Source organism: Podarcis cretensis (assembly GCF_951804945.1).
Source record: "Podarcis cretensis genome assembly, chromosome: 1".
NCBI classification, from domain to species: Eukaryota; Metazoa; Chordata; class Lepidosauria; order Squamata; family Lacertidae; genus Podarcis; species Podarcis cretensis.
In genome coordinates, this window is record NC_137170.1 from 17,882,116 (window position 1) to 17,897,057 (window position 14,942).

Sequence of the window (14,942 nt, forward strand, 5' to 3'; positions counted from 1 at the left end):
TCGGGTCTTACCCGCTACGGCAAGCGGGGGACCCCTAAAATCACAGGCGCGGAGCCTGTGAACAAAGGAGATTCGGTGGGCACCCTTTGCGCCCCCCGGTACTGTGAGGGAGCCTTTTTAAAGGCTTCTGAGCGGCATCGGGGTAAGCGCGGTGCTGAGAGTCGTCACCCAGCTAGCGGAGTGAAGCCGCGTCGCCATGAGCGGAGAGCGCCGATTCCTTCCTGCAATTGGAATTTGACCACAACACCCGTGAGTAAGATTGGAAAAGTAACGGGACTTTAAAAAAAAAAAAAAATTGGCTGAAAACGGGAAAGGCAAAAATTAAGGAAGTCTGCCTCCCCGGAACTGCAGAAGGAATAAAGCAACGAAAATCAAGCTGCACTTAAAGGGAACCTTTCTAATTTTTTTAAGCTGTCAAACTGACATCGGACTTAAAACCTCCCCCCAGATTGGCAGGAGAAGGGGGGAAGGGATTGGAACGTTGTTAATCTGCTGGAAAATTAATGGAAAATTAAGACCTTCCATTGCCAAATCCCCTGGGGTCGGGCTGCCCAAACAAGACACCGGGACGTGGACTGTCAAACTTTGAGAAGTGGGGACTTGTTTGCAAAAAAGTTATCGGACCTTAGATGTACTTTGCTGCATTTTGGCCACATAGAAAAATAGAGACATTACAATTTGGACATTGGAAACTTTTGGCTATTGTTATACTTCCTTGCTTCTTTGTTTTCTTCTATCTCTGCCATTTGGATACAATTGAATGCTCCCTCTAGAGGGCTCTATCTGAAACTGTTGCACTTGAAAAAGTAACAGTGGGATTTTCCACTTGGGAATCAACTCTGTGAAAACGACCTTGAGGATATGAGTGCCCCTACAGAAGAGATAGTAACAAGGCAGAAAGCAAAACAATCTCACAAGAAAAGGGCCTCTATATCAGGAACTGCAGCTGTGCAGGAAAAAACACCAGCTTCTATGGATCCTATGACTCAGGCTCTACTTAAAATAAATCAATCCCTGGAAGCATTGACAAAACTTTCGACAGAGAATTCTAAAAAATTAACAGAGTTGACAACAAGGTTGGATGTGAATACGGCTAGTGTTGCATCGAACACAGATTCTATAAATAGATTAATTCAGGAAAGTTCAGAAACACGAAAGATTGCAGAAAGTGCAAAAATAACGGCTGAAGAGACAAGGGAAAAATTTGGGCCTATTATTAAAAAAGTGAATGAGCATGATGCAGCCCTCTCCTTACTGGAACTTCAACGTAAAGAGAAGAATTTAAAATTTAGATTGGTGCCTGAAGGGGAAGGGGACAACCTTGTGAAATTTCTCACAGAGAATATCATAACTTTTTGGCAGGAGGAATGGGAGGAAGATGAGGAACTTGAGATAATATCAGCCTTTCGACTGGGTAGAAGGCAGGACAAAAAACCAAGGGACTGCCTAATTACATTGAGATCAAAAGAAGAAAGAGATAGAATATTGAATTTGCATTATCAAAAGGCATTGGTGATCCAAAATTGTCAGATACAGATTTTTAAGGACATTCCTAAATACATTTTAGAGGTGAGAACATATTACAAGAGTTTAGTAGACCTGCTGAAGAAAAACACTATACCATTCAGATGGGAGTTTCCACAAGGATTGTCCTTTAACTTCAATGGAAGGAAGATTAAAATAAAAACAATTCAGGACAAAGAACTATTTCTAGAGAAGTATCTGGAGGATCTGCAGAAAGGAACCGTGGAGGAGAGGGAACCACCCGATATAGCAAATTTGTCATTTGGACTTTCACTACCACCATCGGAGGAAGAGCAGAAGCTTGGAGCAGTTGGAGGAACAGCTACCTAAATACAAAATGTCTCTGCAACTCCTTAGTTGGAACTGTAATGGTTTGAACCTTCCTCGGAAAAGAAGACAGGTTTTTCACATTTTGAAGAAAGAACAATTAGACATAATATGTTTGCAAGAAACCCATATTGCCAGGATACACAGGAAATTATTAATAAATAAGAGACTCGGTCAAGAATTCATCTCATCAGACAAAGTAAAGAAAAGAGGTGTGGTGATCTATGCAAAGGAAAAGTTGGCTCCAAAATTAATACTTAAAGATGAACAAGGAAGATACCTGGCAATTGAAATACAAATTCAAGGAGAAAAGATATTAATTGTGGGAGTTTATGCCCCAAATGAAGGGAAGGCTGAATTTTTTAGGAAGTTGCATGAGACATTAGTTGACTTTTTAGATTATAAAATCCTAATGATGGGAGATATGAATGGAGTTGTCTCAACAAACATGGACAAAGCACAGAGACAAGTGATTTCGAAAGAAGGGAGACTACCAAGGATCTTTTTTGAAATGACTGAAACAATGGACTTGATTGACATTTGGAGAACAAAGAATCCTTTAGAGAGAGAGGGAACTTTCTTCTCAGAAGCAAAAATGACATGGACAAGAATAGACCAAATTTGGATTTCTAGTAGTCTGGCGTCAAGAACAAAAAAAGTAGAAATCTGCCCAAAAACGTGCTCCGACCATAATGCGGTCAAGATGGAGATGAAACTAACAACAACTGGTTCCTTTAGATGGAGAATGAATGACACCCTATTCAAGGACGAAGAGATCCATAAGAAGGCCCTTAAAACATTAAAAGATTACTTTGAGATCAACAGGAAAACAGATGTGGAAAAAAGAATAATTTGGGACGCAAGCAAAGCCGTGATGCGAGGTTTCCTAATTCAACAAAATTCTATTAAGAGGAAGCAACAAAATGAAAAGAAGGAAAAAATTTTAGAAAAAATAAAAGAAGGAGAGAAGAAGTTGAGGTCCAAACCAAAGTCTCATGAGATTTTGAGAGAAATAAAGTTTCATCAGATGCAATATATGGAACTCATGAACCAACAAATAGAATGGAAGATAAAGCAAATGAGACAAAAAACTTTTGAATCAGCGGATAAATGTGGGAAACTTCTGTCATGGCAATTGAAAAAAAGGCAGAAAATGAATACGGTAACAAGTTTAGAAATGGATGGAAAGATTATCCACAAACCCAACGAGATCAATAATTGTTTTCAAAGCTTTTTTAAGAAATTGTATGCACAAGGGCCAACTAACGAGCAAGAAATAGAAGAATTCATTAGAAAATACGGTTTACCAAAAATCTCAGAACAAAGTAAAAGGACCTTAAACGAGGAAATAACAGAACAAGAAATAGAGGGTGCCATTCAAAATATGAAATTGGGAAAATCACCAGGACCAGATGGCCTGACGGCCAAATACTACAAAATGCTGAAAGAATGGCTGATACAACCATTGAAGGAAGTTTGCAATGAAATTTTGAAGGGGAAAAAGGCACCTGAATCGTGGAAAGAGGCTTTCATCTCACTTATACCGAAAACAGAGACTGAGAAGAACCAGGTTAAAAACTACCGCCCTATATCTTTACTCAATGTGGATTACAAAATTTTTGCAGACATTTTGGCAAAAAGATTGAAAAGAGTGTTGGCAGAAGAGATTCATAAGGACCAAACAGGCTTTCTCCCAGATAGACATATGTCAGACAATGTGAGGAACATTATAGACATTTTGGAGCTGCTGGACGTTGACATTAATAGGAAAGCAGTTTTGATTTTTGTGGACGCGGAGAAAGCCTTTGACAACATTTGTTGGACTTTTATGAAAAAGAATCTCCAAGGGATGGGGGTAGGACAAGGTTTTGAAAACGGTATAGGTGCAATATACTCTCAACAAAAGGCTAAATTAATTGTAAACAACGTGGTAACAGAAGAAATACCTATAGAAAAAGGTACACGACAGGGCTGCCCAATATCCCCTTTGCTTTTTATATCGGTCCTGGAGGTTTTGTTAAACATGATTAGAAAGGACCAGTTGGTTAAAGGAGTCCAGGTCGGAGTTAGACATTATAAATTAAGAGCATTTGCAGATGACCTAGTATTGACTTTGCAACAGCCAGACACTAGTACTAAAAGAGTATTAGAATTAATTGAAACATTTGGTCGAGTAGCAGGTTTTAAATTGAATAGACAAAAAACGAAAGTGTTGGAAAAAAATTTAACAATGGAAGAAAGAGAGAGTTTTCAGAATGAAACAGGTTTGGAAATTACAAAAAGGGTAAAATACCTGGGGGTAAACTTAACATCCAAGAATGTGAACTTATTTAAGGATAATTATGAAAAATGTTGGTCAGAAGTTAAAAAGGATCTGGAAATATGGTCAAGGCTGAAACTTTCCTTGTTAGGCCGAATCGCTACTATTAAGATGAATGTATTGCCTAGAATGCTGTTTTTATTCCAGACGTTGCAGATTGTGGACAAGATGGACTGTTTCAAGAAGTGGCAGAAAGACATATCAAAATTTGTCTGGCAGGGCAAAAAGCCCAGAATTAAATTTAAGATTTTAACTGATGCAAAGGATAGAGGGGGGTTTGCCCTGCCGGACTTAAGACTTTATTATGAATCAGCAGCTTTCTGCTGGTTGAAACACTGGCTACTTCTTGAGAATACTGACATTTTGGATCTGGAAGGGTATGACAATAGTTTTGGTTGGCATGCATATTTATGGTATGACAAGGTAAAGGTGTATAAAAGTTTTAAAAACCATATTGTAAGGAAAGCATTGTACAACGTTTGGATTAGATACAAAGATTTGTTGGAAAGTAAAACCCCTAGGTGGGTGTCACCAATGGAAGCTAGGGAAGTAAAAAAGCTTAATATGGATTCTAAATGGCCAAAATATCATGAGATCATAGAATACGATGGTGAAAGGGTGAAACTTCAGAGTTATGAGAAACTAAAACCTAAGGTTCGAGATTGGTTGCATTACTATCAGATAAATGAGACGTTTAAACAGGACAGGAAAATAGGATTTCAGAAAGAGAAGTCAAAATTAGAAACAGAATTGTTGGAACCCAATACTAAGAATTTATCAAGAATGTATAACTTGCTGTTAAAATGGAATACACAGGATGAAACGGTGAAATCAGCTATGATCAAATGGGCACAAGATATAGGTCATGATATCATGTTTGCTGACTGGGAACAATTATGGACCACCGGTATTAAATTTACTGCATGTAATGCTTTAAAAGAAAATATTATGAAAATGATCTACCGGTGGTACATGACCCCAGTCAAGCTAGCAAAGATTTATCATTTGCCTAATAATAAGTGTTGGAAATGTAATGAGACTGAAGGCACTTTCTACCACCTTTGGTGGACCTGCCCAAAGGTTAAAGCTTTCTGGGAAATGATCTATAATGAAATTAAGAAGGTCCTTAAGTGGACTTTTCCTAAGAAACCAGAGGCTTTCCTTTTGGGTATGGTGGGCCAAGTGGTGTTAAGAAAGGATAGGACTTTCTTTATGTATGCCACTACAGCAGCAAGAATTCTACTGGCAAAGTATTGGAAGACGCAAGAATTACCTACTCTGGAAGAATGGCAAACAAAGGTGATTGATTTTATGGGACTGGCCGAGATGACGGGCAGAATCCGGGACCAGGGGAAAGAGACAGTGGAAGAGGACTGGAAGAATTTCAAAATATATCTTAAAAATAATTGTAAAATTGAGGAATGTTAAGATGTCAGGGGGTAAGAAGTAAAGAATTGCAGCAGTAAACAAAAAAAACTTAAGAAATATTTACGAAAAGGAATTAAGACAATGGACTTAAGGGTTGCTAAAGAATTATTAAACAAGGATGCAGGGATGGGGAGGTATGGGGAAGTCAAAGAAAAAAGGTTATGAACCGATGAGTATGAAGTTATATTGTGTTATATTGCTGTTTATTATCTGTGTGGAAAACTAATAAAAATTATTATAAAAAAAAAAAAAGAAGTTAACACAGCATTCCCCAACCCTGTGCCCTCCACATGTTGTTGGACTTAAAGTATCATCAGCCCCAATCAGCATGGCCAGTGGTCAGGGACGGTGGGAACTGGAGTCTAAAACAGAAAAGCAAAATAAAGAAGAAAAACTCAACTGGATCAGCCCAGAGGCCGATTTATTCCATCAGTCTGTCCTCACAGTGGCCATGGGAAGCCCACAAGCAAGATTTGCATGCAACAGCACTCTACACAGTCCTCATGACCAGAATTGATGGAAAGCTTGATCACCCCTGATTTTTTCTGCTCCCTCCATCACATATTCTTTCAACCCCCAAGTAGGGCCCCTGAAGATCTGGAATTCAGTGTCTGGAATTTATTTAACAAAATATTCAGATGGGCAATGGAGACTAAAGAAGAGATAACAGCATCATTCCTGACCACTAGCCATGCTGGCTGGCTGGGATTGACGTGGGAGTTGTAGTCCAAAGCATGTGGAGGGCACCTTGTTGGCTGCCCCCGAGATAGGGGTTTGGGTGGCCATGCCAACTAAATAGATGCTGAGAGCTTAGACTACCTGTTACCATGGAAGCCTATCTCGTTTCTATATTGTCACCTATTCATATTTTTGAGCAAGCTGTCCATAAGCGGAGTCACCAGCATGTTGGGATGGTGCCATGGAACCACCCTCCCAACAGCAGCTTCCTTCCTGCTTTGCTGCAGAGTGTTAGTGAGGTTCGGGAACCAATGCCATCTTTGTAAGCCGCTGGATTCTGTAGCACTGCCACAGCACCCCAGCCTCTTCTGGTCCAGAACAGAAAAGGAAAGTGGTCATGAACCCAGTTTGCCCCTATTTGCTGTGATAGCAGACTTGTGTGTGTCCAAACGACCTTCAATCAGTGTGGCTTTCATTTTCCCCCAAACAAAGCATTAAAGGAGCCTCTGGAGACAACAAATTGTTTTGTTTTGTGTGGTGTGGTTTTTTTTTTATCAGATAAGTTGAGTAGTGTTGTAGTAAAGTAATGCATAGTGTTTTGTTTTCCGTTCTCGTTTTGGAAACGGAAATTGCTGTGCATGGTAATAGTGGGCGGCTGGCATGTTTTACAACACTGCATCGAATCACGAAAATAAACAAGGCTACTAGATAGCCATGGCAACCATTGCACTTGGTCATGATGACAATAAACCCCTTGATGTCATCCTTGTTTGTTCCCGCCCACATGGACAAGGAAGGATGTGTTTGTCAGTTGCCAGGTTAAAATGGGGAAGCCCGAAAGCACAGACAGCAGTCCAGTGAAGCTCTCTGGACTCAAATGCATCCTCAGACCACAAGGTTCCTGAAAATAGTTTTCTACCATTCCATGTGCACTATATTGAACTATAAGCCCATAAGTGTATTTCCTAATACATGGGGTATTACATCTATAGATACATACATTTCATTGCCGGCTGTAGGAATCAGGCTGTTCAATGTTTATATCTCTGTTTCCATATCATTTTTATTTTTATTTTTACAGGAGCTCTATAGGAAGGATTGCAACTTAGCTGCTCAGCTGCTCCAGTGTAGCAAGAATTACGACAGGGCGCATAAGCTTTCCGAGGTAATGTAAACTAAACGCATCTCTGAAAATCACTCAAGCAGCTGCTGCTGCGACTTGCTTCTATGCCTCAATAGCAATGGAAGGGAGAGGGCGGGCAGGGGCAAAGAATGGCAAGGCAACCGCAGTATCAGTGGAGGGTAACATATGAACCGTAGTCCACGGGATATGGTGTACCACTCATTAAAAGTCCTGCATACATCTGGTACACAGGCTGAGACCCTACCTGCCCGCCGACTGTCTCGCCAGAGTGGTGCATGCTCTAGTTATCTCCCGCTTGGACTCCTGCAATGTGCTCTACATGGGGCTACCTTTGAAGGTGACCCGGAAACTACAACTAATCCAGAATGCGGCAACTAGACTGGTAACTGGGGGCAGCCGCTGGGACCACATAACACCAGTCCTGAGAGATCTGCATTGGCTCCCAGTACGTTTCTGAGCACAATTCAAAGTGTTGGTGTTGACCTTTAAAGCCCTAAACGGCCTTGGCCCAGTATACCTGAAGGAGCGTCTCCACCCCCATCGTTCTGCCCGGACACTGAGGTCCAGTGCCGAGGGCCTTCTGGTGGTTCCCTCATTGCAAGAAGCAAAGCTACAGGGAACCAGGCAGAGGGCCTTCTCGGTAGTGGCACCCGCCCTGTGGAACGCCCTCCCATCAGATGTCAAAGAGATAAACAACTACCTGACATTTAGAAGACATCTGAAGGCAGCCCTGTTCAGAGAAGTTTTTAATGTGTGACATTGGCTGGGGAGACCCAGCCAGATGGGCGGGGTACAAATAAATTATTATTATTATTATTATTATTATTATTATTATTATTGGAAGAGAATTCCTGGGATTGGAATTATTGAGTGGCTGAAGAGGGTCCAACAAGCCCAGTGATGCTTGTTGGACCAAAAGAAAATAAGTTCAACCCCACCCAACATTCTCTCCCTGAATAGGATGGCCATAGTAATCATGATTTTTCTTGTGAACTTCCTGGTGTTGTTTAGTTGGCTGTTTAGAGACACAGTGCTGAATTCCATGGACCTTAAGTCTGATGCAGCATGTACAGTTCTAATGTACTTATTGTCAGGCTTCCATCCCAGAACACAGCAGCACTTGCTTCAGAGTAAGGTCTTCATTCAAGCTAGCAGTGATACAGGCTTAATAGCAACCACAGGTCCAGGAGTCAGGAGTTCAGGGTCCAGAGCAGGGCTTTCCAAACTGTGTGTCGCAACACATGAGTGTGTCAGCTGTGGTGTGTAGGTGTGTCGTGTGAACGCTCCCCATGCCCCTTCCCGGAACTGGAAAGGGGTTAGTTTAACCTCCTGTTTGCTAGGAAAACTGAGTTACTGTGTTGCGAAATGATGCATGACTAAAAAGTGTGTCCCCAACATGGAAAGTTTAGAAAGCTCTGGTCCAGAGGAAGGAACTGAAGAAGAGGAGAAGGCAGCAGAAGGCTAGGGCAGTCTTGTAGCCACAAGCCCACCACTACCTTCAAAGGTGGGGTCCATTGCACCTGTCCTACCCTATAGATACTTCACTGAATAGGATTGTGCATGGGGGGGGGCTGTTATGGATCAGGATCCTGACAACAGCTGTGTGCTAATGGTGGCATCAACTCTTGGTCTCCTGCTGCAGTCTGAAACTGGATCAGGCACCTCACATTTATTATTTGCATAGGGAGCAGAGCACCCATTGAGAACTCCCCCCTCCATGAAAATAGCAGGTGCCCCCCCCCATCTCAGGGTTGCATTTGGTAGGAAATGGTTAAACTCTCACCTCACATGTACCAATATCTGAATCTCGACCGGGAACCCCCCACTGGCTGTTTGTGAAAGAAAGATTTTCTACTCAAGGGCAACCAGTACAATTTTGTGATTTAACACACACACACTTTAGTGTTAAACTAATGTGTAGTCAGTGCTTTTTTTTCAGGGGGTACTCAATAGTACACAGTAATGACACCTCTTTTTGTTGTTGTTAAAAAGTATGGCACATACTGTAACAACTTCGTGGTGAGTACCGACACCTGTTTTACTAGAGAGAGAGAAAAGCCTGTGTGTAGTTTAACACACACCCTGCAATGAATTTGGTGCCTTAACACTAGCAGTGGCTTCCTGGCAAGATGAGTGCTTTCCTAAAACTCAAATTAAGATCAGTGCATTGCTCCTGCAAAACACTTCAATTTAAAAAAGTAAAGCCTGCTGCCATGGACAGCTCTTCTCTTGCAAATATTTGTCATGGCAACAAACCCTTTTCCTGAAAGCTACTTTCGGCATTTTGTTGTGCAGGGATGCCACAAAATCCGCTACTGTAACGCCATAAACCCACAAGCAATGTGAGTGCTTATCCTCCCTGCCTCCCTCCCCACACCGTAGTCGGGGCCATTGCTGAGTCGGACACTTATAAAAAATTGAGTGCAATTGTGTCCTTGGGGTGTTGTTCCAAAGCATGAGAGCTATAAGCTTTACATTCACAACAAAAACAAGTGAAAACAGAAGCTTGCAATTCTAGGTTGAGAATTTGCAAGTGCATTTCTGTGTTCAACAGTGAAGGCTCAGCAGAGTGTATGAGTTCAGAAGAGGGGAAGCAAGGGAGGGCAGATATGTTAAAATATTGCAAATTACTGATAATAATTCAGTAAGCAGCTAAAATCCTTAACTAGGCAGTGCAATTAACCATGTTTGTGTGCCTGAATTAATATTTAGCTGATGAATGCAACTATATTGTTTCCATCCTTCCTTTAAAAAAAAAGAAGTCAGATTTGTGGCCTTCAGTAGCTAGGGCTTCTGGGTCACAAACGATGCCTTAAGACAGTAGTCGCCAACCTGGTGTCCTCCATATGTTGTGGACTACAACTCCCATTAGCCCCAGATAGCATGACCAATGGTCAGAGATGATGGGAATTCTACTCCCCATCTGAACAGCGCCATGCTGGCTATTGCTGCCTTAGTGAGCTCCTGATTTGACCACATTTCACCCAGCTTTCTCCTCCAACCTCCTGTTTATTACAGCTGCCATCTGAATTTCAGGAACGCGTCAGCATCCACCTGGAGAAGCACGGATGCAGCCTCTCAGTACCTCTGTGTCATACATCCTTTGCAGACAACATACCGACTTGCGTCATTGCTAAGGTCCTGGAAAAGCCTGACCCCAACAGCCTTTCTTCGCACTTGTCAAGCTCATCGAACAGAGATCTCGCCTTCCAGGACTCTGTCGGAAAGCTTGCCCAAAGGCCTCAATACAAGTCCGACATCTACTGCAGCGATACAGCTCTTTACTGCCCTGATGAAAGACGCAGGGAGAGGAGGCAGAGTGTTGACATGCAAGTCAAAGATGTTGGGTTCCTGAGGTCCCAGAATTCCACGGACAGCACCGTCGAAGAAGATGGCTTCCATTCCAGCTTCTCCCACGAAGCTTTCCCAGAATACGTTACCTCTCTGCCAACTTCTAGCTCCTACTCCAGCTTCAGCGTGACGTCCGAGGAGAAGGAGAACGCCCAGGCTAGCACGCTGACCGCCTCTCAGCAAGCAATCTACCTGAGCAGCCGGGATGAGATGTTTGAAAGAAAGCCATCTTCAGGTTATGACCACCAGGGGAGCCCGAGGTTTGCAAAGTCTAAGTCCATCCAGCACATGGAGCTGGCTGACGACAACAACTCCCCAACCTTCACTAGGACTATGTCGCCTTATGCAAGTGAGCCTTATCATTTCTCGGCCATAACTACCCAACAAGCTTTAGCATCGCAGAAGATGCACAGTGAGTGCAGGAACACCAACTTGTCCGAAGAGGACCTCCCGGGACGTTGGAGGCAGCTGAGTGTTGAGGATATCGGTGCGTATTCTTACAGGAACAGTGGCAGGCTTTCGCCCTGCAGTTTCTCGGAGCAGTACTACAGAAGCCCCATCAAGAAAGCCGACAGCCGGTCGAGTCCCATTTACGCCAGTTACAAAGGCGATAGCTTCTCAGAGGGAGACGACATCTGTCAGAGCAGGCTTGTGGATTCTTGCTTCCTGAGGACCGACAGTGGCCTGAACATTGACATCAGCACTAGCTGCAAACAGGACAAGCTGTCCTCCTCTTACAAAACGAAAGAGCCGAGAGACAAAATGAATGAAAGGATCACAGTCCAGGTGTGCAGTAGTAAAAGCATTGACGGAAGCCCGGTGTTGAAAAGAGAATACGTTGACGTCAGTCCGAACAGCTCAGCTGAGTCCCTCAACCAGAGTTCTATGGAGGCTTCAGAGATCCACCAGTCTTCCATTGAGCAAGGAAGCCATTCGAGCCTCCATAGCAAGCAGCAGCAGTTTCAACGGACTGGAAGTACAGGCTTGAGTCGGAAGGACAGCCTCACGAAAGCACAATTGTACGGAACCCTCCTCAATTAAACATCTTCCAAAGTTGCAATAAGGAGACAAACATCACAATGACAAAAGGTGACATTTGATACTTCTAGCATACGGTAGGCTTCTGAGCAACAGTATTACAAAATATATATTCATATTCACAATAGTACTGTTTTAAAGGGATGGGGGAAACCCAAATCTGATTATTTAAAAAGGAAAAAAAAACATTACGCGGCACTTTTCACACAATGACTTTTCCATCTTGGATACCAACCCTTTGCCCACTTTTATATCCTGAGATATTTTTATAAACAAATCAGTATTTATTAGACTGTCCTTAGTACTCTCAAGCGCTTCGAGTGACACTTTTTTGTCCCCTTCAAGTAGGTTTCTTATTTATTTTTTGTGCATGAGGCCACATGTGCCTGAATTCTTGGAGGAGAAGGGTTTAAAAAGAGAGGAGGGCGGGGGGGCGAGAGAAAGAGAGAATCCTTATCACAAGGACAAATCAAATCTCTATATGGTTCTTTAAAAGTTTGGGTTGTGTGTGGTGCAGGATGTACAAGAATGGTGATGTTATAAAGAAGTATATTTTTAAAAATGCAATGGAAACAAAAATGACCCACTAAGTTCTTTAATACAGATGTATTTCGGAGTAAGAACAATTTGGGGGGGGGGGGGCAAATGCACAAAATGATACAGATATTTTGGTTGGTCTGTCCCATTGTGTTTCTACTTTTCTGCCCTGTACACTACCTCAAAATTAATTGAGGGTTTCTTTGTCACTTATTTTTCTGTAGGCTTGCATTTATATTGTTTCAAATGCATGGAGTGTCATAATTAATACTGTATTTTGCATTACTTAATAAAAGACACCAGTGGAAATGTTTTGATTTTTTTATTTTTTGGTCATTAAAAGATGTTCTAAGAGAATGCTGTTAATGAGTATTGTGTTCAGCAGGGTCAATTTGGTACCGATGTAATGTTTATAGTCATGTGAAGTTGCAAATACTGCATCTAGCGATGGAGGAGGAGTTTGATTCATTATCCCTATGGACTCCCCCATTCCGTCTTTGGTTCTGCCCAAAGATTCAGATCAAGATAAGCAGTTAAGAGGAGTCACAACTAGGTATGGGGGAGACAATTCCATTTGCATTTAAAGGTGAACCGACCTAATTCACATTTTCCGGAACATAGGAGCCAGCTCCTAGGGCTAAAGTCCCTTTGCCTTACCCCATAAAATTGGGCCCCTCCAAAGTAGATGGGCAATGCCATTCAAATGGTCTGGGTGTGTCCCATCAAGCAATCAATTATGTAGGGTGGGGATTAACTGCCCCCCCCCCCATATTTTATTCAAGTCCTGGAACAAGATGTGAACTGAAAACAGACATCCCAAGAAATTTGCACATCTCTGAATTTTGTATTACAGTTCTCCAGCCAAGTAATGTGTAGAAAAATGCAAATACTATGGTAAAGTGTGCAGTGTATATACAGTCGTACCTTGGTTTTTGAACAGCTTAGTTCTCAAACGTTTTGACTCCCGAACGCCACAAACCCGGAAGTGACTTCCAGATTTGCAAACTATTTTTGGAAGCCAAACGTCTGATGGGGCTTCCGCGGCTTCTGATTGGCTGCAGGAGCTTCCTGCAGCCAATCAGAAGCCACACCTTAGTGTCCAAATGTTTTGGAAGTTGAACGGACTTCCGGTACGGATTCTGTTCGACTTCCAAGGTAAACTGTATTAATGAAAACAGCATACGAAAATGCATTATATATGGGAAAGTTGCTTTGGGGGGAGAAAGCAAAATTTGCACTTAAATGCTGAGTTTTTAAAAAGTTGCAAAGCGATGAGGAAATGTGGAGACCTCAGCTTAATGTTGGACAAATGAGAAATCGGAATTGAAACATTTGCTCTTCCCGAATTACATCTGACCACTGGTCCACCTACCTCTTTACGGCCTGCTCAATCCTAGGGCAGCCTATGTGTTCTGGCTCCAACACAATAAGGTTATCATAAGCTAAATAAATTAGGTCAATAGCACATTTTATGCACCACTGTCTCTTAGTCTGTTTCAAGAAGAAGCACTTCACACTTTGAAACAAGACTTTCTGTGCTTGGCTGGTCTTCAGGGAGGGCACGTAACTTCACCAGAGAACACATGTTTTGCATGCACAAAGTCCTAGGTTCAATCTCTGGCTTCACGTGTTCAAAAAAGCCAAGGAAATCAGAGCAGACTATAGTGGGCTAGACAGATAGTGTGGCCTATGATGTTGCCTAAATTGAAAGACAGCATGTCCTCCTCTCCCCCTCCCCAATCCAATTCAGTGCACCAAAGCTAACCAGACTGGCAGCTGTATCTTTGGTCAACACCAGCAGTGGAATACCATCCTCCACCATTGGAGAAGGTAGCTTAGGGGGACAAAAAAAAACCCCTGTCTTCCAATTCCTCACTTCTGCTCGCTGCCTGCCCCGTACTAGCTTCTGTTGCCAGAAAAATTCATCTTACTCTGCCTAGAGATAGGCCCAGTTCTGGCAGTGTGGAAAGAGTGGGGAAAAAGTCTGCCTTTGTCTCCAAATAAAGTGGTACCTCGGGTTACAAACGCTTCAGGTTACAGACTCTGCTAACCCAGAAATAGTACCTCGGGTTAAGAACTTTGCTTCAGGATGAGAACAGAAATCGTGTGGCGGCAGCGGGAGGCCCCATTAGCTAAGGTGGTACCTCAGGTTAAGAACAGTTTCAGGTTAAGAACAGACCTTGGGAACGAATTAAGTTCTTAACCCGAGGTACCACTGTAGAATTCACTGTGCAAGATGGACAGGACAATCCAAAAGGACTGGGGGAGAAAAAATGGAAAGCAGATGAGCATCTACCTTGTATGTACAGTCTCATGCTGGAAGGATGGATGTGGAAGGCCCCATTTTGCACAACTTTAGGATATATAAAATTTGCTACTCTGAAATTAAGATGTGCTTTGGTTATGTGTCCACATCACCCCGAAGATTCTCTAGCTACAGCTTCTCCTGCGGCATCAATCCTGTACCAGCCAAATCCAGGAGCACAGCCTCCTGAGGACAGTTTGACTAGACTTGCAGTTCCATCAAGCCAAGGATTTTATCCAATATTCCCTACGATTCGGTTTGTAACTGCCCTTTTTGCCTTTGAAAGCCTC

The 14,942-nt window shown here is 42.5% G+C and overlaps 1 protein-coding gene across 1 annotated transcript in view; it reads left to right on the top strand.

The window, feature by feature from the left end:
* Window positions 1–12,656, top strand: part of BEGAIN (brain enriched guanylate kinase associated) — a 197,689-nt gene extending 185,033 nt beyond the window's left edge. The window contains exons 7-8 of the mRNA XM_079949693.1: window positions 7,359–7,442; window positions 10,440–12,656. Coding sequence (XP_079805819.1) covers window positions 7,359–7,442; window positions 10,440–11,813 — 1,458 coding nt within the window. The 3' untranslated portion in view covers window positions 11,814–12,656. The remainder of the gene's footprint in view (window positions 1–7,358; window positions 7,443–10,439) is intronic.
* The last annotated feature ends 2,286 nt before the right edge of the window (window positions 12,657–14,942 follow it).